This window comes from Eptesicus fuscus, chromosome 7, assembly GCF_027574615.1.
Source record: "Eptesicus fuscus isolate TK198812 chromosome 7, DD_ASM_mEF_20220401, whole genome shotgun sequence".
Taxonomy (NCBI): domain Eukaryota; kingdom Metazoa; phylum Chordata; class Mammalia; order Chiroptera; family Vespertilionidae; genus Eptesicus; species Eptesicus fuscus.
In genome coordinates this window covers 33,749,365-33,773,859 of record NC_072479.1, presented here as the reverse complement: position 1 = coordinate 33,773,859, position 24,495 = coordinate 33,749,365, and the positions used below count along the sequence as shown (strand labels likewise).

The window sequence follows — 24,495 nt, the reverse complement described above, 5'->3', positions numbered from 1 at the left end:
GAGCAGTATTCTCTGAAAAGGATGCTCTTTAGAGCAGTAATTCTGCACTGTATCAAGTTTGGTAATTTAACATTGAAATTGTTGGTTAATATATTTGGACATATGAAAACTTCCGCAGAGACCAGGTTATTAAATAAACTAAAAGGGGAAACAATGCTTGTAGCTAAAATTATATTAACTCCAGAGTCTTCAGTGGAAGGTACAGAAGGAAAGAGGCAACAGCAGCTGTTTCCAAACTTACGTTATGATCAGAATCATCAGATGGTGACCTTTAAAAGGGTCTCAATCTAAACCTATCTAGAAGCTGCAGCCAGGAAATTCTTTTTTAAGCAACCCAAGTGATTCTGATGATCAGCCAAGGTTGAAACTTCTGAAGTGGGAAGGGGTATGGGCTAGGGGGGCAATCTAGGCCACTGCAAAGAGTTTTAGAATTCCACATCTGATTTTTATCATTTACTCTATAATTTTTCCAACTGTCTCACCCTTCCTATTTTTCTAATAGTGAATAATGAAGGGGCTAAGCAAGTGAAGGAAAACAAATCAGTGGGGTACCTAAAACACATTTTATTATGTTCAAGCCACTTATGTATATTAATTAGATAAATGGGCATCCATATACTCATGTTTGAGACTCTACTATCACTTCTTAATATTAATGTTATTTTAAAGGAGGGGATTTCCTTACTCAACATGAAAATGTAATATAAAATAACTCTAAATACTAATGATAATTAATAGAAAAAAATTGTATAATTCTTTAAAATAATTATTTTTTAAAAAATCTAATAGTAGAAAGAAAATCCTTTAAATTTGAGGTAAGGCAATAATTCTCTCATATGGTAACAACTGTGTCAATGTTATTCTCCAAGTTAGAAATAAAGCAAAAGTATTTCCATGCTAGTTTTATTTATGTACTCTTTTGTAATGTACTGTAAATGTTTTTAGTGTGGATAAATATCTTGGTTTTTATTTTAATGTATATGGTAATTAAAGATATGAAATTTTTTCTTATACACTAAAATCGTACACTCTATCAAGGCTTGATGAATAAACAACTTTTTAAATACCCCATGTTCACTTATAAACTAAAAAAGGTAGTACCTACATAAGAAATTTTATATTAAAATTACAAACGTTATGTTCTTCAGAAGTTAACATGATTTTAAATTTTTTCAATATTCAAATACAAAATAGTACATTTTAATTTACTATAGCACAATTCAAGTATTCTCTTAAATTTTGTATTTAACCAACTAGTTAGTATGTGATATTAAGTGACTTTTTATAATAGCTTTCCTTTTTAAAGATGACTGTTATACAAAATAGTGCGACTCTATATACTCTAAATTGCTTAGATTAAGTTGAAAGAACAAAGACAGCAGACAAAGACCTCTATGAGTAAATCACCTACACATAAAAGGTTGCACACCCCAGTAATAAGGCATTTGCAGGTAACTCCCCAGAAGAATTTGAATTCATGTAAACAAAGGCTATGTATATTCCTTTAGGGAGAAAATGCACTATCATAGATAAAATATATTCAAATGGTTGTGACTTTAAACTATATATTATTTGAATACCACACAAAACCAAAGAGGCATAACCTATAATTTTAATGACCGAAAGATGTTACTTACTCGTGAAATAAAAAGTAGGAACTTTTTGAAACTAACAATGAAAAAGAAATGTTTTCAAAATAAACATCCACTGTTTTCCAGAAATAAATATACATACTTAATGTACTGCAGCACAGGAATATTGTCCTCATATTAACCGTAACATTCAATCAGTAGTTTTAAAATATTTTTTCCACACTGAGCCTGAATCTTCTACCTTGTCAGTTGCCCAACGACTTTTAACAGAGTTTTATTCTCCTGCTTTAGTTGTTCATTTTCATCTTCTATATCATCTAGGTCCTTAAGGAAACAAAAAGGAAAACAGTATGTGAGTTTTTAAAAATATTCTAAATAAAAACATTTCAAAAAATACACACTCAGAGGTAATTCATACAAGCAATTAATCTGGAAATGAGGGCAAGTTCTGAAAACAACTTTAGATAGAATAGTCCCACCTAAAGCAAGCATACACTACTCAACTCCTTCTCATTGATAATATGAGCCAACTCTTGCCAGATCTTTCAGTTTTTCAAGAGAAGCCAGAAGCCAGAATTCTTTAATTGTAAATCTTCCAATTTTTAACCATTACAAAAAACTAAATTTGTTATTTAAAAAAATCCCCCATTCCACAAAAAGAATACATATTGGGGCAATATGAGGTTCAAAGACTCAGATTGCAACCTTGTGTCAAATTAGGCATCAAAAAGATCCAGGTACAAGTTCTGGATATACTCCTAACACTTCATGTGACCTTTTATAAGTGTGTATGTTGTGGGGTGAGAACCTGAGGAGCTGATAAGAACTGAGGCAAACAGAAAAGGAGATCTGGGGCAGACAGAGTTGATCTGGCTCAATGTGTATATTAGGCTTCTCTATGATATTTTGTTTGAGTGAAAGATTTTAGAGTTTAAAAAAAATTGAAAGCCACTAAACTAGGTAATCACCCTTTGGCTTTAAAGTTATGTGATTCTAGCTCTAAGTTCCCTATTGTAATTCTAGTGCCTTATATACAACCATTTGGTAAATACAAAGGCCATCTGCTCTAAGTTTCAGTTAGAAGAAACATTATTTCAAGGCAGACTATTTACTGATGGTTGAAAAGCAGACATTTATAGATTTATCCTTGCAACTCAAAATACTAAAACTTGGAGCAATCATCTCATGTGCTATTGGAGAACAGCATTCTAATAAATTTAGTATACTGTCTTTGATAATTAGGTCCATGATTTAAAAATGTACAAGAACATCCCTGGCCGGTGTGGCTCAGTTGGTTGTACACCCCGTTCACTAAAAGGCAGCAGGTCTGATTCCCAGTCAGGGCACATACCCAGGTTGCAGGTTCAATCCCCAGTCCAGGTGGGTGCAGGAGGCAACTGATTAATGTTTCTCTCTCATATCAATGTTTCTACCTCTCTGTCTCCCTCCCTTCCTCCCTTAAAAAAAAAATAGATAAAATTTTTTAAAATGTACAAAAACAGAATTTGCATTTACTCAAAAACTTCATGAGTGATGTTGAAAAACTGATCTGTTTAAAATAACAATAAAAATACATGATTCCTAAAATTACTACAACTGAGACTTACATAAGATTTAGAATTATAAGCTCTGAAAGTGCAGGTGTTTTATTATTCTCTTTAATGAACAATGCTAATACATCATACACACCAAAAATATTTGCAGATTTCATTAAATCATAGTCCATAACCAATAGATAATGCCTGTGTTCTGAACCAAGATGAAAGATAGCCTATAAAAATTAAAGAACTTGTTTAGAAGTAGGATTCTTGAATACGTGAGGCCAAATACTGGCTCAGTTGATTACTATGTGATTACTACATATGACCTAGAGCAAGTTAAACTCTGAGTTTCAGCACCATCATCTACAACCTGTAGTTAATGCCTTACAGCTTTGTTATGTTGCACATAATGAAGACTGTATTTTCTCTTCTTTCATAGTTAGAGTTAAGACTGGATTAGAAATATGTTATTTTTCCCCTAGCAAGCATGTCAAACTCCTTCAAACAAATGAGACACGCGGCACGCCGGCCATGAGTTTGACATGCTTGCAAGGTAAACATTTCCTTCCTCTATCCTATCTAAAGTCTTCTAAAAGCAAAACTATGGAATCTCTTCTCATCACCATTACCTAAGTATGGTCTAGCATTAAGACCTGCTTCTTAAACAGGAAGTAAATTCAAGGACTAAAAGGAAAAAAAAAAAAAAAGAGCTACAAATATTCGTAAGAGAGATCTTCAGGTAAGGCTTATTAACATAAAGTTGAGAATGCATACATACACTTGAAGACAAAGAAGCAGAGGAAATACAAAGAAATTGGAATTTCCTATGGCAAGTAGTAACTGCAGTTCTTCATTGAGGAAACTTTGTGCCTTTTATGTATAGTGGTGACCAAGCTGCCTCTCACCTCCAGATGAACAAAACACAAAGCAAATCCATTCATCAGTCCATCTCCAACAGAATAATATTAAGTAAATACAATTAATAATTAAACAGAGGAAATCAACTTACAGAAGGAAATGATCATTCTTACTTACCACAAATTAATGGCATTAACGAAAAAACCAACCAAATAATGAAATTAAATTTCTTCATATTTATATATTTTCATTCAATTTCCAGAAAAAAAGGAAATGATGAATCTGAAATATGTAAATACTCACTCTATTTAACAAGTCAATTTCTTCTTTGAGTTTTCCAATCATTTCCTCTTTATCTTGCATCAGTCTCACAAGTCTTAAGTTTTCTTGCCTTTCTCTTAATATTTCCTAGTAAATATAATTACAAAGTTGATTAATTGGAAAGTAATTGGTGGTTTATAATTTTAAGTATCATACATCTGCCAAATATGAAAATTTCCACTGAATTTTCCTGCCACTTGAAGAGGGAAGGAAAAATCGATCCCAGAAAAGAACCAAAGAATGAGAGGAACATAGGAGTTGTAAGATATGTTTCTGATTAAATCTATGTTTACACAAGTCTTTAACAAATACTAATACTCAAAGTTCCCTCTTTAGCTTATCACCACCATTAGTAATAAAATATTTTGATGGATAATATCTGTTTGAAGAAATTCAAATTTACTAAAAATATAGTTTAAAAAATTTACTTTGTTATGCACTTGAAACTAATATATGTCAACTGTATGTCAATTGTAACTGAAAAAAAAAATTATTTTAAAAAGAAAAGGAGAAAGCTATACGGAAAAGTCTAAACAGAAAAAAAAAAATGACCCTCAGTTTTACTTCCAACTCTGCTAGTTAACTGACAATGGATAAAATGAAGAAACTGAAATAGATTACTGGTTTTTAAGCTTCTTTTTAAAAGATGTAACACCTTTTCCAAAGAAATCTTATTTAGAGAAACCAGGGACTTGGACTAGGTCAGCCACCTTGGGGGCAAAAGAGAAGCACAACTGAAAAGGTCTCACCCAGAACTTGTTTCTTTCCTACTAATCCTCAGCGAAAGCAGCCGGCTGGCCTCTTTAATCAACTGCTGCCAGCCACTAACAAGGCAATCCATCCCCTTGTAGAACTTTCAAAACCTTTCTGAAGAATCCCCTTGAAACCTACTGAACTATGTATTCCTTAAAGTTTTAACTTTAGACTTATAGAAACTAGTTTGAAAGCTCAGATGTGAACTAAAAATAATGATAATGTTATAAAAGAAACAACTTTACAAATTAAATCTCTACTAAAAATAATCTTTATATCACAGGTAATAATTTCAATTCAGCAAAACAAAACATTTTCAATAATCAGAAAGTAATTCAGTACCATTATCAATTTTAGAGGTTGACTCTCTAAGGAACCTGATAATTTATACCAATATCCATTTGCATTGTTCTCAAAGATACTACTAAATAGGTTTACTCTTAAAATTGTTTCAAACATCATCTGTATATTGCTTTGTGTTTATTAACAAATGTTACCCCAATAAATTTAATTAAAAAAATTTTTTTAAATGGTTTCAAACACGAAATATGGCTCTGGGCTCTAACTCAGAACCCAGAAGAAAGTCTACAAATGACAATCTGTACAGATAATAAAATAAACACACAGTAGTGCATTCTGCCAGGAAAACTTGTAACCATTTCAAAGGCAAGGACTATTTTCAATATATTAAAGATAGCACTTGGCAGGATGGGAGTAGCCATTAAATATTAAGGAATACAAGAATTGGCTCTGCTTCTAAAAGTTGTAACATCAACAGAACAGGATACAGGAAAATATTAAGGAAATCAGAAAGTAAACCTAGCCACTGTGCATCTAGACAATATACGTAAGACAGTGATTCAAAGCTGCTAGTTGACTATATATGGAAATTACCAATGAACACTAATGATATCTTCTATCGGTGCCCTTATTCTTTTCCCTTTTTTTTAGCACTGTCGCTCAGTGCTAAATTTCAATTTATTTATTTTATTTTTCAATTTACAAATTTCAATTTATTTTCTCTCTCAGCTGCTATGCAAGTAAAAAAAATCCAAATAGTATATTAATTCTATCAACCTTAAATAATTTGTAACTCATACCTTTTCAAGATCTTCAATTTTCTTTTCCAATGTGTTACTTGAGACCAAATTACCTGAAGCATTTGCATCTCTATTATGTCTGCCGAACCCACTTCTATCTGTTCGGGGATATCTACTTGAGATATCTTCTTCAGAGGCAGTGGTTGTGCTATGAAAATAAAAAAATAAATATATATTCAAAAAACATCTAATATACCCAGCAAGAAGAATGCTGAAAATATTTTCTGTTCACCATAAATAATTACCATTCCCTGAGGACACCTGGTTATAGTAATCAACTTATTCATAACTATAAAAGTTAATCATTATTCCAACACAGTGAAAAACACTAATTAATTCTTTTGACCAATATCTACTGGATAGCTAGTAAAGACAAGACACTGTTCTAGATACTGTAACAGAAAACATAGACATAGACCCTGCCCTTCAACTTAACAGAGATTATAGCTAACTATAACAAAGCAAGACCATCATCACAATAAAGTAATTTAGAGTACTATGACAGAGAATTAATGCAGATTATCTGAGATAGAGAATCACTTTCATTTTTTTAAAAACATTCCAATCCATCATGGACCAATCCTAATATATAAAAAGCCAGGGGCTGTCACAACTGAAACAACTGGACGGACGACCGAACACAGGCTGTGTGGGGCAACCAGGCCGTCAGGGGGGTTAGTGAGGGATGACCAAACGACTGAACAGCAGGCTACATGGGGGTGACCAGGCCGGGGGAGGGGGGGGGGGGTGCAGTGAGGGGCGACCAGGCCGGCGGGGGGGCAGTTGGGGGCAACCAGGCCAGCAGGGAGGGTAGTTAGGGGTGACCAGGTCGGCAGTGGGGGCAGTGAGGGGCGACCAAGGCCAGCGGGGGGGGGGGGGGGGGGTGCACCTGGGGCAATCAGGCCAGCAGGGGTGACCAGGCTGGCAGGGGTGGTAGTTAGGGGTGACCAGGCTGGCAGAGGGGGCAGTTAGGGGTGACCAGACCGGCAGGGAGAGCTGTTGGGGGTGACCAGGCCAGCGCAGGGGCGGGGGGCAGTGATGGGCGACCAGGCTGGCAGCGGGGGGCAGTTAGGGGTGACCAGGCCAGCGGGGGGAGGCAGCTGGGGCAATAAGGCCAGCAGGGGGGCAGTTAGGGGTGACTAGGCTGGCAGGCAGAGGCAGTTAGGGGTGATCAGGCCAGCAGGGGGGGCAGTGAGGGTCAATCAGGCCGGCAGGCAGGTGAGCGGTTAGCAGCCAGCTGTCCAGGATTGTGCGAGTGATGTCCCGGATTGGAGAGGGTGCAGGCTGGGCTGAGGGGACCCCTCCTCCCCTCCTCTGCCCCGTGCATGAATTCCATGCACCGGACCTCTAATACTTTTATAAAAGATCAAATAAAAATGAACTATTTCAAAAATAAAAGAGGCCATACAAGTCCAAATATTTTATTAGATTCTGACCCACAAAATTATATTTTAATAATATAATTAGAAAAAAGGAAAGAATTACATAAAATTGCATATTTTTCACTGGAAATATGCATATAGGCAATCATAGGCTATCACACTACTAAGTCACCTGAAGGCTTGACTGGACTGGAGAATTTGCCTCTAAGCTCATTCACATGTCTGATTGCAAAAGGCCTCAGTGTCTCACTGGCTGCTGGCCAGAAGCCTCAGTTCCTCAGTATGTGAGCCTCTCCATTGGGCTGTTCACCATATGGCAGCTGTCTTCCAGAGAGAAAGTGACATAGCAACCAAGACAGACACTGCATATCTGTTCTGCCCAAATCTCAGAAATGACATCCTAGCACATCAACTATGTTGCAATGTGGAAGGGGGTTACACAAGGTGTAAATACCAGGAGGTCGGGCTTACGGGGCTCTCCTGGAGGCTGGTGACCATACTTGTTAACTTACCTCTACTAGGTTGGACTGATGATTATGCTGCTCACAAGGGATAAGGTATATCTAAACTACATGCATGTTTTGTTTAAATAGCACTCATAACAGAAAAACTAGTTTCACAGATGTATGCTGATAGGAATAAAAGAGATTTTAAAACAATTTCAGCAAGCTCAGGATATTCATTTTCAACTTTTACCACAAATGCAGAAAATGACACTTTTCAAAACGTCTTCAGTCCTTCATTAGTAATCAGCTTCAACCATTTGCCAATCATTTATAGTTAAATATAAAATAGCTTTTGATAAAAAATGGATTCCTGATCTATTAATTTCTTATGCATGGGTTTTCTTTTGATAGAACGTTATGCAAATGTGCAATACTAAAATCACTAACTTTACTGACAACTGTTACAATATTGTGGAACTCATCATAATTTGTAGAAGTTTCCCCCAACATTTCCATTCATTTTTGTTCTTTGGTCTTATATAACATTGAAAACATTTTATGTCTCCCTTACATGGAAGACTAAGATTACTAAATAAGAACTACTAGAGAAATAAGTCTAATTCACATATTTTAAAAGCTGGGGACCAAACTGATTTCTTAGCTTGCAAAAACAACGAGTTCATCCCAAAGTTCAAATACTTTTGTCTGAAAATTTTCCTTTGAACATTATTTTTTACTTCAGCATATGATTAATAGTTGATTGGTGCAGCTTCCAAATTATCATTTGCTTTTTTTTAATCTCAAATTTAATGCATTAGTGTTTAATTCACACTTTTAGTGAACCACTGTTAATTTAGCTGATATAACAAGTATACTGTTTAGTTCAGCTGAGATAGCAAGACTTTCTCAAAGAAACAAGCAGGACATTAATTTACATCCTGGCACAAGTTCCGGCATGTTTTCCCTGTCACCGCTCTATATAATAAGAACATACTTCTACAAAAGAAAGCCAAACTTCAAACCAGTTGATTTGTTAACCCTTCAAAGTTTTATATACTTCAGAGCATGTTGTGTCTGTCATCAAGGACGTTAAAAAATAAATTCTTCATATCACTGTCACATTAGCAAAAGTCAATGTGTTCATTAAATTATAACAAAAATTCCTTTGCTATCTTATTTGTTGAAGAATTTGTTTTCTGTATCACTTAAATGGTCCTAAATTTATCAAGCTATGGTATTGCTGGAAAGTATTACACAAACTACCTTCTTTGCTACAGATTCACTCAACTTCTCTAAGCAAGTATCTTTGTCTTATCATTTGTGTATAACCTGAAGTGAGACTTTAAAAGAAATTCACAATGCACTAATGATTACATATGAAATCCTGAAGACTGGCTGTCAGCTTCTTAACTATAATATTCGTTCAAATAATGCATTTGTGGTTGTGAGTATATTTATGTCATGCCTATTATAAGTGCCACTTAAATTTTGATGGTTTTATTGTTTTAGTAGACAGTACATCACTGCAAATAATTCACTGTGATTTTAGCACTTCCACATCCATTAAGGCTAAACACTGAATTCAGTATAGGAAGGACAATGCTTGCCAACAAAACGAGTATAGACTCTGTTGTTCTGTATCTCTTTGAAATTATAGTACTTCCATCATCATCACTTGGTTTACTATTACTGTCATATTCAGAAAGGGATATCTTTTCTTATTTAAAAAAAAAAGTCTATTAAAGCTTGTTTTATCTTAAATAAATTAGAATAAAAATAAAAAATAAAAATTTTACTCCCTGGATTTAGATAATACTAACAAATGCAGAAATTGAAAAGATTTTTAAAGTAAACAAATTTTCACATTTTCTTCAACTCTTAAATATTTTGGGTTACAAATGACTAATATAAAAATAACACATGTACAGCAGGCTACACATACTGCTCAAGCTCACATGGAACATTCACCAAGATAGACCATATTCTGGGCCATAAAACACATCTTCACAAATTTAAAATAGAAATCATACAATGTCTGCTCTAAGGCCACAGTAGGATTAAACTAGAAATCAGTAGCAAAGATAATTGGAAAATCTTAAAATATGTGGAGATTAAACAACACACTTCTAAATTACATGTGGATCAGAGAAGAAATCTCAAGAGAAATTTTAAAAATATTTTTAATTAAATGAAAATGAACCCACAACTTAAAATTTGTGGGATGCAGTGAAAGCAGTGGGATGCTTAGAGGGAAGTTTATAGCACAGAATGCATATATTAGAAAAGAAGAAAGGTCTAAAATCAATATTCTAAGTAATTTTCTACCTTTGGATACTAGAAAAGAGAAATTTAAATCCAAAGTAAGCAGAAAAATGAAATAATAACTAGAGTAGAAGTCAATCTATAATAATAAAAGCATAATATGCTAATTAGACCAGACAGCCAAACGACTTTCCGGACGAAGCTGCAGCGGTGAGGGCTAAGGCAGAGGCGGTTAGGGGCAATCAGGCAGGCAGGCCAGCAGTTAGGGACGATCAGGCAGGCAGTCAGAGGGGTTAGGAGCCAGTGGTCCCAGATTTTGAGAGGGATGTCCGACAGCCAGTTTAGGCCCGATCCTGCAGGGATCCCTGTGGGATCGGGCCTAAACCATCAGTTGGACATCCCCGAGGGGTCCCGGATTGCGAGAAGGTGCAGGCCAGGTTGAGGGAACCCTGCCCCCACCCATGCACCAATTCCGTGCACCAGGCCTCTAGTTAAATTATAAACAGGAAACCAATATATAAAAATCAATAAAACCAAAAGCTCTTTCTTTGAAAAGATTAATAAAACCAACAGGTCCCTACATGGGCTAAGTAAGAAAAAGAGAGAATAGACTTCAACTACATGGCATTGTAGAAAAAGCAAAACTACATGGAGAGAGTAAAAACAGTAAGTAGTTGCCAGGGGTTGGGGGAGAAGTAATGGGGAGGGGGGTAAATAGGTGGAGCACAGAAAATTTTTAGGGCAGTGAAACTACTTTGTATGACACTATAATAGTGGATACATGTTATTTATACATTTGTCCAAACCCAATGTACAACATCAAGAGTGAACTGTATTGTAAACCATGCACTTTGGGTGATAATGAGTCAATGTAAGTTCAACTGTAACATAGGTGCCTTTCTGTTGGGGAATGTTGATAATGGAGGAGGCTATGCATTTGTGTGTGTGGGGGGAGGGGCAAAGGGCATGTGGAAAATTTTTATACCTTCTCCTCAATTTTACTGTGAACCTTAAACTGCTCTAAAAATTAAATTTAAAAAATTGTGCATGCATCATTGACTTGGGCTAGTCAATATTCAGTTCAAAAGAGATTCCACTGATAATGCAGTTGCATATGATGACAATATCAAAATGCAATTCAAGCTTCTAAATATTTACTTCAAGTTCTTATCTAGCTATGGACTGGTAATGACCAATAGTTCAAGGACCATACTTTGAGTGGTATAACTGCTACAGAAAGTTTAAAACTCAGAAGAGGACTAAGAATGTGCAAATGTCTAGAAACAAAGAGCACATGGCCTATTTAAGAGAAGTGATATGACACTGAAAAAGTGGAAAACCTGAAAGTCATTTTGTAAGAATTTAAACTTATGGTCTTCAAATTTTGTTCACTACATACCCATGTTGGTGTGTACGTTTATTTATGTACTATTCTTATAATATGATTTACAATATAACCATATTATGTATAACTATATAATACATGTTATATATTCATTATTATAAAAATATATATTCAATATGCATTATATACAGATAAATCAGTGATTTATTATATAATCACATTATTAAAATAAATATTATCTGTATCACAAAAACAGAACATAAGGGATGAAAAGAATTTAAAGCTTATATTTTAATTTTTTAAGGTACAAAATTTTTGTTTTCACAAAGCACTGACCATAACATTGAAAAAAAATGTATTTATTTGTGTGTGTGAGAGAGAGAGAGAGAGAGAGAGAAACATCAATTTGTTGTTCCACCTATCTATATGGACTATGACATTTTTAATGAAAGTATAACTGAAAATGCTTCATCACTTTTTAGGATATTTTAATACTTTGTCACAGAGATTCAAAGAGCTAGTTCTAAGATCAATTTTCATATTTGATTTTATGGTTATGCTACCAGAAAGAGATGCCTCACAATAAAAATTTAAATATTTAAAATATTTCACTAAAAATTCCAAAGTAAACAAAGATTTTTTGCTGTTTTTAAAAACAGATCTGATTCTGTGTATCTTGCCAGCTGAACTAACATGTGATCCTTTGTCCTTATATACTTGATTGGATATTCTCCTTAAATTCCACCTAGACTTATCAATTTTCTAAGTATTAGTTAAACTAGATAATTCATAAATCTATTTAATTCGAATTTCAGTACTGTGCAACATTCAGAAAGTGAACAAACAAAACGCTTCCCTCAGGATACCTCCAGGACCAAATGACCATCTCACATATAGAACAAGGGTAATGAGTAATACACAGTACTAGCTATTAAGTACTAATGTCTTAATGTTTTTTATATTAAATGATAAATATAAGTAGAAGCTTTATACATTATCTTGTGCATCACTTTTCCTTGAAGACTAGCGCAGGCATCATCTGAAGGTCATGGGAAGACATTAAAGCAAGAAAAGTGACAATTTTAACAAAATGCTCTGGAGATAAGCAAACTGGAGGCAGGGAGTCCAGTTTAGAGGCTATTGTATCATCTATGTAAGAGATTGGTATGCTGGTACTGGAGATACACAGGAGATAACAAGGCACCATAAATGATTAGTTTTAGCTGAAGTAGTTAAAAAAAAAAGGGGGGGGTTTATAACCAATGCCCAGATTTCTGGCTTGAGCAAGAGTAGATGGATGTTTATGCCAACTACTAAAATCCATCAAGTTTCACAAGTTTACTTTTGAACATGCTGAGTTTGGGATGCCTCTGTGATACCTAAAAGTAGATATTTAAAAGTTGTTGGTTATACAGGGATAGAGCTAATGATCTGAACACATCAGCATATTTATAGATAGTAACTGAGGTCATTGGAGTGAAGGTGATTTCTGAAAAAAAATACACAGAAAAGATAATAAAGTTGTTTTGCTTGTTTCCAACAATGAAACTGGCCAATATTGAATTTATCCTAAAGAAATAATCAAGACTATGTACAATTATTTAGATACAAAGATATTAAAGTATTTTAATCAAAAACTGGAAAAAATCTACACATGTAACACAAGTAGACTGTTTAATAAATGTTGGTATATACATCCAATGGTATACTATGTTGCTATCCTATCTAATAATAGAGTAACATGTAAATTACCATCACTCCGCTACGCCCACGATTGGGCGGCGGGAGGCTGGGGGGCGGGACTCGGGGTGGCCTATCAGGCCATTGAGAGGCACGGATCCTCTGCCACTGAGGGGGGCTACCCTGCTGTTGACAGGCGCAGGGGGCGGGACTCCCGCCCCCTGTGCCTCTCAACGGCCAGATCCACGGCCACTGAGCGGGCCTGCCGCGGACACCCAGCTGCGCCTCTCAATGGCAGGGTAGCCAGGTGTCCGCGGCAGCCCCCCTCAGCGGCCGCGGACCATCACAAGTGGGGGAGCTGGGTGCCTGTCTGCTCCGGCACCAGGCCTTTCAGAAGCCTCCACCGAGCCGGAGGCTTCTGAAAGGCCTGGTGCACCAGCGGACAGGCACCCAGCTCCACCGCGAAAAGCTAAAGCATGTAGGGGACCCTACATGTGCATGATTCAATCATGCACTGGGCCTCTAGTTAAATATAATACTGTAAAAGACTAATGAAAATAAAATGTACGAAGCTATAAGAAATAAAGTCTCAAGTAGAGAGCTAACACCAATACACAAAGAACAAGTAAGTACAGGAAAGGAAGAACTACAAATAAGACTGAGAAATGCCAACAAAACGGTAGGAAGAAAATCAGGAGAGTAAAGTATCATTGAAACCACATCATATTATATAAGAGCATTAGAATAATTTTAAATGATTTCTTTTCACTTAAAGAAAGTCCAATTATATGCATCAACCATAAGATTATTCAAATAGAAACTACAATGCTGACAACTGCAAACGAAAACCTAGAAATATGGATATCCCTTAATAGCATTCATGTACAAGCTTAAAACAGTATTTTTAAAAGTTTAACCTATTAACAAATTTTAAAATACTGCATATTTGGCTTGTTGATACATAAATGATATCATTATGCAAATTAAAAACAAGGAATAATTATTATTAGAAAACAAAATCAGTGCTTTATCCACATTCAGATTAGGTTTGTGAGGAATACTGTCAGAGCTGTAAATAATTGTGTTACTTGATCTTACTGCCAAATTTAGCTTTGTTTATTCTAGAAACAGAAATGTTTTTTAACCTATTTTGAAGGTCTGATATGTGCAGTACAAAATACCCAGAAAATAAAATTGTTTCATTAACTCCAAAAAGTTTGTAACATTCTACTCAGGAATGTTAACACAAATCTCTAATGGGATTCCAAAAAGAATTACCCAGGCTCTGCCCTTAGCTACAAACATATTAACTATAATGTTCAGAAAAGGAAAAAGAATACAGAGTATCATTAAAGATAAATACTACAATCTACCGAAAGTTTTCCTCCTCTGGGAATTTTCACATCTTCTGTGGAAAGAGTAGGAGGAGTCATGTAGGGGAAGAATAAACACTGTTCTTCTAAAAGTATCATGAGAACAAGACCGGCAGCATTGTGAAATTACAGCTAGAGGAATTTTCCACTAAAATAGATATTTTAAATCTTAGCAATTAAAAGAAATACAAGACTCATGAGTAAAATCCTACTTTTAGAATGAATATCAAAATACTTAGAAGTGTTGGATGAATCAAGAAATTCCTAAGTTACCAACAATTCCATGATTGGCCTTCATATTTTCCTCACCACCACTCCCACTCCTCAAAACAGCCCCTTACTCGCAAAGGTCTTCTCTCTCTTCTTCCTTTTAAATGCATACCCCACACAAAGCAACAACTAAAAATCAAAATCAACTCTGTGATACATATTTACTGTAGAAAATGAAAAATATAAGTATCTCCAGTAACCCCAACAAGCCAGAGATAACTACCAATACATTTTACTGTAACATGTTAGCAGTTCTCAATCTTTTTGGATTGTACATCCCTTTGAAAATCTAATGAAAAATATAGCTCTTCTCCCAGATAAACATTATATTCTTTTACACAGAATTTTTGTAGAGCATCAATAGATTTCAAGTTAAGAATACTATGTTAGACTTTGTTTCAATATTATATTTTTTGTAATATGCTCTTCCTCTCCCCACTTAATATAAATAATTTTCCTATACAATTAATAATTTTCTATAGCATCAGTTCAATGTCTGCACTGTAACTATTTATATTAATGTTATAGCTTATAACCTATCTCACTGAAAATGTAAGTTTTTCCAGTTAGGGGTCATTATACATGCTCATTTCTGGTATATATTTCGGGTATAGTGAATTACCCTAAAGAGATTAAATATGATAGTTATCTCATCAGTTGTTTAAATTTCACTACCTGAGACCTGGACAAAACAAATACAGAAAACAAAACAGCCTTCCATATTTAGGTCACTGTATTTGGTAAGAAAAGCTAAAATTATACACTCCTCATTATCTTAGCATACATGCCCCAGACACGTACCTTGCACCTCAGAACATTAAACAAATATTAAACATAAAAATCCATTTTGATTTTTCAACTAAGCAATATGAAAAATAGGAATCACACAAAAACTTACACATGAATGTTTATAGCATATTATGTTATGTATTCCAATATAATAATATTAACCAAAAGGTAGAAACAACCTAATGTCCATCAACTGATGAATGATTAACCAAAATGTGGTATAATCAAGCATGCTACTATTAATATGAATAAATCTTAAAAACATTATGTAGATTGAAAGAAGCCAAACCAAAAGGCCATATATTGTATGATTCCATTTATATGAAATATCCAACACAGGCAAACCTATGAAGACAGAAAACAGAGAACTGGTTGCTAAGGGCTAGGTTGGGGGTTAACTGTTAATGGGTATGTGGTTTACCCCACCCCTTTTTTTGGTGGGGTAGGGGGTAGTTATGGAACTAGATAGTGGTGATGGTTGTACAACCTGTCAATGTACTATAAACTGGTGAACTGTACATTTTCAAAGGATTAATTTTGATATTTGAATTATATCTCAATAAAGTTATTTTATAGAATAGCATGTCCAGATTAGTGGTTAATTTCCAAGGAAATATAATACTGTACATAAAATGCACTTAAATACTTATGCCAAATATTATTAACATAAATTATCTTTCTTGATTATAAAGATATTTTAGATCTTGTAGCTAAAACAAATTAAAATTAGCTAAACAGACTCTGTGAAATCTATGTCCACATATGTAGAAGTTAAAGAACAAAACAAAACCAAAAAATAAAACAACAATCCATGTTAAACAGAAAAAAATCCAGTTACTAGTACCTACTTTTTAGTTACTTGAAGTCAAAATAAGCCAAATCAAATTGTAAAACAAACATTCTACATTCTACCCATACCAGGCAAATTAATAGTATTATGAGATAAAGCAACATATGCTGAAAAAAAATCAGTCAATTAATAACTGTCTGATCTCACACAAGTCATTCAACTTCACTGTACCTTGGTTTCCTCATCTGTAAAACAGAGATAATAAAACATCTCCCTCATGAGGTTATTGCAGAATTGACTGAATTAACATATATGGCAAGTACTTTGAATAGTGTCTGATATATAATGAACACTATATAAATCTTAGCTAATATTTACAACACAGAAAAAAGTTCACAAATACAGCAGAGAAGAATTCAGACCACGAAAATTACCAGTACCTCAATTACTTTTAAAATATCATTTTGTGACTTTCCTATCCATTTGCAAAATACATTAACCAGAAGAGCCAAAGCTATTGTATCATTACAGCATTTGGTAAAATATAGATACTAGAGGCCCAGTGCATGAATTCGTGCACAGGTGGGGTCCGGCTGGCCCGGCCCCAATTGGGGCAGATCGGGGCTGGGCCTGTTGGGAGGAGGAGATGGCGGGAGGTTGGCTGGCCGGCCCGCCCCCATCAGAGCCCGATCAGCACCAGGCCAGCTGGAGAAAGGAGTCACAGGCAATTGGCTGGTGGGCCCCACCCCCAATTGGGGTTGGGGAGCTAATTGGGGGTGGGGCAAGCCATTGGGAGGGGCTGTGGGTGGTGGGCTGGCCGGCTCCACCACTGAACAGAGTTGGGGGTACCAATCAGGGCCAGCGGCCTGGGGGAGGGGCCATGAGTAGTTGGCCAGTCGGCCCTGCCCCTGATGGGGTGAGGGGGGTGCGATCAGGGATGGGACAGCCGTGGGGGGGGGGGGTCCTGCAGGAGGTTGGCCACCCAGCCCCGCCCCTTATTGGGGTAGGGGGTGCAATCAGGGGCAGGCCGGCCAGGGGGAGGGGCTGCGGGCCTATCGTGGTAGGGCGGGCTGATCAGGGGCAGGGCTGGCCAGGGGAAAAGCGAGGGGGCGTTTGGCCAGCAGCCAGCTCTTGATTGGGGTGAGAGAGTCTAATCAGGGGCAGGTTGGCAGGGGTGAGGGGCCGAGAGGTTGGCCAGTTTGCCCCACCCCGATCGGCCGGTTCGCTGGCCACAGTGGGCGTCACAGTGACCGGTCATTATGGCTGTTACGGTCACCGGCTTTTTATATATATAGACTAGAGGCCCGGTGCACGTAATTCGTGCATGGAGGGGGGGGTGTCCCTCAGCCCAGCCTTCATCCTCTCCAATCTGGGACCCCTTGAGGGATGTCCAACTGCCCGTTTAAGCCTGATCCCAGCCCAGCCTTCACCCTCTCCAATCTGGGACCCCTCGAGGGATGCCCGACTGCCCTCTCACAATCCAGGACTGCTGGCTACCAACCGCTCGCCTGCCTGATTGATTGCCCCTAACCACTTCTGCTTGCCAGTCTGATCACCCCCTAACCACTCCCCTGCCAGCCTGATCGACGCCTAACTGCTCCCCTGCCGGCCTGATTGCCCCTAACTGCCCTAACCTGCCGGCCTGGTTGCCCTCAACTGCCCTGCCCTGCAGGCATGCTCCCCACAACAGCCCTCCCCTGCAGGCCTGCTCCCCACAACTGCCCTCCCCTGCAGGCCTGTTCCCCCCTAACAGCCCTCCCTTGCAGGCCTGGTCCACCCCCAAATGCCCTCCCCTGCAGGCCTGGTACTCCCAAACTGCCCTCCCCTGTAGGACTGGTCCCCCCAACTGCCCTCCCATGCAGACCTGGTCCCCCCAAACTGCCCTCTCCTGCAGACCTGGTCCCCCCTAACTGCCCTCCCCTGTTGGCCTGATCGCCCACAACTGCCCTCCCCTGCTGGCCATCTTGTGTCCACATGGGGGCGGCCATCTTTGACCACATGGGGGGCCATCTGGTGTGTTGGAGTAACAGTCAATTTGCATATTACTCTTTTATTAGATTGGATGCTAATCTTATATAGTAAAAGCTTAATATGCTAAGTGTCTGGTGGTCCGATGACTGGTTGACTGTTTAACCAATCAAAGTATAATATGCTAATGATATTCTATAAGGCCACTCAACCGCTTGCTATGATGTGCACTGACCACCAGGGGGCAGACAGTTGACTGGTCGACCAGTTGCTATGATGGTCACTGACCACCAGGGAGCAGATGCTCCGATTGGTAGGTTAGCTTGCTGCTGGGGTCCGGCCAATCGAGACTAGATGAGATGGGGCCAGACATGCCCTGGAGCCCTCCCATGATCCCTCCGCTGCCCCGATCGTGCACCGGTGGGGCCCCTCAGCCTGGCCTGCACCCTCTCACAATCTGGGACCTCTGGAGGGATGTCAGAGAGCCGCCTTCAGCCCAATCCTGCAGGCCATTCCCCTTGGGAGGGCACCAGACACAGGGCTCATGGCTGGCGAGCACCACTGTGGCGGCAGTGCCTCCGCAAATCTCTCCCGATCGGGACTGATTGGGCGCAAGCCCACAGCAGGTGCAATGGGGTCGGGATGAGCGGGAATGGCAGGTAGGAGCTGCAGGTGGTGTTGGACTGCAGGTTTTGGCCCAATCCCTGCAGGCCATCCCAAGGGACCCCACCCGTGCACGAATTCGTGCACTGGGCCTCTAGTACAGCCATAAAAGATCTTGAGAAGGAACAAGTTTCTTTAGAAAAGTTCACATACAGCTCAAGAAGACTGGGAGATACATTTGGTCTTTAGTCTGAAATTTCTTACTTTTCAAGGATGATGTTTTGGTGTAACCCCTGACCTACAAACTAAGGAAGTTTCTTGTGACTAAGTGGTTCTTTAAACACATGTGCAAACAAGAACTACTGGTTTTATAACAGTGGTTATAAAGTAACTTCCATTTAGAAAAAAAAATTAACAGTTGTGTTACAACTGCTTAAATCTCTGTATGAATATTATCTTAAATCTCTGTATGAATATTATGTTTCTAAATAAATTATTCACTTTCTAAACTTAAATAGGGCCTATTCAATTTCCTATGAAAGTGCATTAAGATTCACATGACAATTAAAGGTCTGACTTCTCTCTATATTAGTTCAAAAACAAGAGATCTGACATAATTCAAGATATACAGTTATCTTTTAAAAGTGACACTTCTTTTATTTACACATTAAGTGAAGTATGAAAAGGAGGGTCTTCTGAAATTAGAAGTTCTTCTAACACCACATGTGGACAGCTGTGGTTCACAGTGAGGTATGACGTTTGAGGTGTGTGGTTTGTGCATTTCTATGTGGCTTGGTTGAGCTAGGTACAGTTTTCTGAGTGTACCTACTGTTTCTCATGAACAAAATTAAAATTCTGCATTAGCAAACTCAAATTTTGTGTTACAGTCAAATGGTTCCCTAATATATCAACTGGGACAAATTCAAATTATCAAAACAAACATTTTAGCACAACTGACTTTGGAAGAGAATGCTGGTCCTTAAGGAAAAGAATCATAGTCACATTTTCTCAAAATAAAGAAATTATGGCAAAACAAAACAAAAGTTTATGGGTCCCCAAAACAGTTATAGTGAGGGTCTCTGGAATACTTATGCTACACTTCAATGAAAAGGAGAAAAGCAGAGATTGCTCAGTTAATAGCAGTCATTCTCTATACAACTTAAAAGCTGAAGATACTTGTTTTACATCAACTATGGAGCACAATAGAATGCAAAAGTTTATGTCCATTATCCACACAGTTATACAAATAAAAAACCTATAAATAGAATGTTAATAGTAATTGATCTGTGTGGGTTTTTCTAATCCAAATATTCAGTAGTAAGAATTGCTTTTAAAATAAACAATTCTAAGTTGTATAAAAGTTCTACCCTGATCATTTTCAGTAACTGCAAAACAAAATTGTAAGAGAAGAAAAGTTCTGATAAAGCTCTATGAATTATAGTTATAGAACAATAATTACATGAAACATTATATATATGAAATAGAATTTTTCACCTACATTTCAGCTAAGGTAACACTAATTCTTCCTAATATTCATATCCTGATGTGTCCAATGCTCTGCATATGAACAACAATTTCCCTCTATGGTAATTTTAAAAACTTAAAAAAAATATTTCCTCTCTTGTAACTTAGCTAATTTCTGCTCAGAGGGAATCTATACTAAAAATAGACAAATATGTAAACTGACCATACGTCCACAACGCCCACAGCCAATCAGGAGTATGCAAATTAACCTGACAAAGATGGAGGGCCTGTGGGCAGTGCACACACCGGTGCTGAGCAGCCGGGGTCATGGGGACACCATTGGAGTGTCCGGTCCTGTCAGCCTGGCCTGGGGGTGGCTGAAGTTCCCAGTTCTTTTGGTTTCTTCAGCCCCTGGACCGGAAGTGGAAGCCCAGAGCGCGGGGAGCACCAGGAATGCTGGGAATCGTAGTTCTGGTGGCAGATGCTTTGCGGGATCTCCTAGACCAGTGGTTCTCAACCTTCCTAATGCCGCGGCCCTTTAATACAGTTCCTCGTGTTGTGGTGACCCCCAACCATAAAATTATTTTCGTTGCTACTTCATAACTGTAATTTTGCTACTGTTATGAATCGTAATGTAAATATCTGTGTTTTCCGATGGTCTTAGGCTCTACAACAGTGGTTCTCAACCTGTGGGTCGCGACCCACAGATTGAGAACCGCTAGCAGGGTCGCCTAAGACCATCGGAAAACACAGATATTTACATTACGATTCGTAACAGTAGCAAAATTACAGTTATGAAGTAGCAACGAAAATAATTTTATGGTTGGGGGTCACCACAACACGAGGAACTGTATTAAAGGGTTGCGGCATTAGGAAGGTTGAGAACCACTGTCCTAGACACTAGAGCAAAGTGAGCCTGGAGCAAGTTACTTTTGCGGGTGGGGAATGGAGGGAAAGCAAAGGTGAGAGACATAAGTAAAGTCAGTGTTGAGGAAAGATTAAAAGGAAGATATCCTGCAACTTCTAGGAAATCTCCACCAATGGAGCAAAGAAAAAAAAAAAAAAAGACCTCTATTATTCTGTGAGCACCAAACCAAACTGGGTTGGGGTCTCTGACAATTCGCTCATATGATTACAAAGACAGACAGAAACTCCCGGATTAGAGAGGGCTCCCCTGCAGGCTCCCAGATTGGAGAGGGTGCAGGTCGGGCTGAGGTACCCACCCCCCGTGCATGAATTTTGTGCACCGGGCCCCTAGTGTGATATAATAAAGGACTCATGGAACTAAAACTATTTTCCTCATTTTGGAATGAAGATGCCTGTCCAGGTGCCTGATGAGGCTATTGTTGGGTAAGGTATGTGCAGGTGCTCTGTATACCATTAAAAGCTACATAAATATAACCTATTAATGTTACTGGAGAGGAGGCCAACTTAGAAGCACACTTACCACTGTGCATAAATGTTACTTAATAAAATAATCAAGTGTATTAAAAAATTTGTGAAAACAAAAGGACCAGTTAATTACTATGTGAGAATGATAAAACATATTATCTGTCTTAACTTGCTTCCCCTGTTTCTTAATCAGTGCCATTCCTAATGGTTAAATTACATGCTTTAAGAAGAATGGTAAATTATATACCCTGTCTAGTCCTGCCCTTTGCAAGTCATTCAGGGGAAAAAAAAAAACCAAGGTTTTAATTAGATATCACACCAAGCAGGATATCCACAGCCACACATCTAACAATGTCAGTTTTTTAAAAATAATTTTATTTTAACCAATATACTTTAAACTTAACCAAGAAAACATTCTATTAAGAAAATTACACATTGGAAAAATAACCTACAAACATGACACTGATCCATCTTTCCTAAACCTTGAGTTTCAGAAATTTCATGACCTCCTACATCTCCAAATACAGGCATCCAAGGGCTCCACATCCACAAATTCAACCAGCCTTAGATGTAAAATATTCAGAAAAAAAATGTTACGTTGTTGCTAATGTGTGCTATGTAGTTAGGCCCATCCATGAGAGTTGCATCTATACTGAACATGTACAGACTTTTTGTCACTATTCCCTAAATAATACAGCATAACAACTACTTGCATAGCATTTTCATTGTATTAGCCATCCTATCTAATAATAGACAAATATGCAAATTGACCATACCTCCGACACAACCACAAGCCACGCCCACCACCCAATCAGAGCGAGTATGCAAATTAACCCAAACCAAGATGGCTACAGCCACAGAGAGCAAGGTTTCCTAGGTAACAGAGGAAGCCAAGCTTTCTGCCAGCCGTTGCAGGCCTAAGCCTCCACTCAAGCTACAAAGTTTCAATTATAGAAGGTAAACAAATTCAAACAAATGGCGGCAGAATGGAGCTTGAGAGAGCAGGCCAGGGTTGCCGCCGGCAACAGGAGAAGCAAAGCTTTCCACACACCCTGGCCGGGCCCACCCGCTTAAGGCAACAAAGTTTCAATTATAATCCCAACACAAATGGCTTCGGGCCTCGGAGGGAGCCCCAGGCTTGGCTCTGCTCCAGGCTACAAAGTTTCAATTGTAGAAGGAAAATAAATTCCAGATACCAGGGCCTCCGCTTGCGTTGCCAGGGGGCGTGGCCCGCCTGCAAACCATCACAGGCCCCTTGCTCAGGCTGCCCCACGCCCCAAGGGAACCCCACCCTGATCAGAGACACCCTTCAGGGCAAACCAGCTGGCCCCCACCCCTGTACCAGGCCTCTATCCTATCTAATAAAAGAGTACTATGCAGATTGATCATCACTGCAACACACAATATAGCTGCCCCCATGTGGTCAAAGATCCTGCCCCTATGTGGACACCAGATGGCCACCACAAGATGGCCAGCAGGAGAGGGCAGTTGGGAGGCACCTGGCCTGCAAGAGAGGGCAGTTGAGAGGGACCAAGCCTGCAAGGGAGGGTAGTTGGAGGTGATCAACCCGGCAGGAGAGGGCAGTTAGGGGTGACCAGGCCGGCAGAGGAGGGAAGTTGGGGGCAAACAGGCTGGCAGCAGAGTGGTTACCGGGTGATCAGGCTGGCAGGCAGAAGCGGTTAGGGGCAATCAGGAAGGCAGGAAGGCAAGCAGTTGGGAGCCAGCAGTCCTGGATTGTGAGAGGGATGTCCGACTGCCCGTTTAGTCGGACATCCCTTGAGGAGTTCCAGATTGGAGAGGGTACAGGCTGGGCTGAGAGACAACCCCCCCTCCGTGCACGAATTTCGTGCACCGGGCCTCTAGTTATAAATAATCCACAGATGATTTAAAGTGTTCAGGAGAATGTCCATGCGTTTATATAGTAACTTGAGTGTCCCTAAATTTTGGCTCCTAAGTAGGGTCCTAGAACCAATCCCCAAAGTATACCAAGTGATGGCTATAATTTCTCAAAGTTATTTAAACATTTTAAAAAGGGAGTCAGTGAACATGTGAGAGATGTTCAAGATAAGAGTGATTTCGATAGAATACAGTATTCCCCCCTTATCCACTGTTTCACTTTTCAGTTTCAGTTACCCATGGTCAACTGTATTCTGAAAATATTAAATGGAAAATTCCAGAAGTAAACAATTCATAAGTTTTAAATTGCAAGCCATTCTGAGTAATGTGATGAAATCGAGCCATCTAGGATGTGACTCACCCACATGTCCAGTGTATCCACTCTATTATACACTACCTATCCAGTCACGTAATAGCCATCTCAGTTATTAGATTGACTGTTGAGATATCACAGTGCTCCTGTTTAACTCTTATTTTATTTTACCTAATAATAGCCCCAAAGCCAAGAGTAGTGAGGCTGACAATTCCGACATGCCACAGAGAAGCAGTAAAGTGATTCTTAAAAATCACCATAAAGTCAATAATAGCCTAATGCTATGTCACAATACCTACATCATTCACCTCACTTCATCTCATCACATAGACATGGTATCATCTCACATTATCACAA

At 38.4% G+C, this 24,495-nt stretch overlaps 1 protein-coding gene across 1 annotated transcript in view; it reads right to left on the bottom strand.

Moving 5' to 3' along the window:
• Positions 1 to 1,589: 1,589 nt before the first annotated feature.
• PAWR (pro-apoptotic WT1 regulator) overlaps positions 1,590 to 24,495 on the bottom strand; it is a 118,433-nt gene continuing 95,527 nt past the window's right edge. Inside the window, 3 exon segments of the mRNA XM_008143818.3 lie at positions 1,590 to 1,916; positions 4,295 to 4,399; positions 6,166 to 6,313. Of these exon segments, the coding sequence (XP_008142040.3) occupies positions 1,830 to 1,916; positions 4,295 to 4,399; positions 6,166 to 6,313 (340 nt within the window). The 3' untranslated portion in view covers positions 1,590 to 1,829.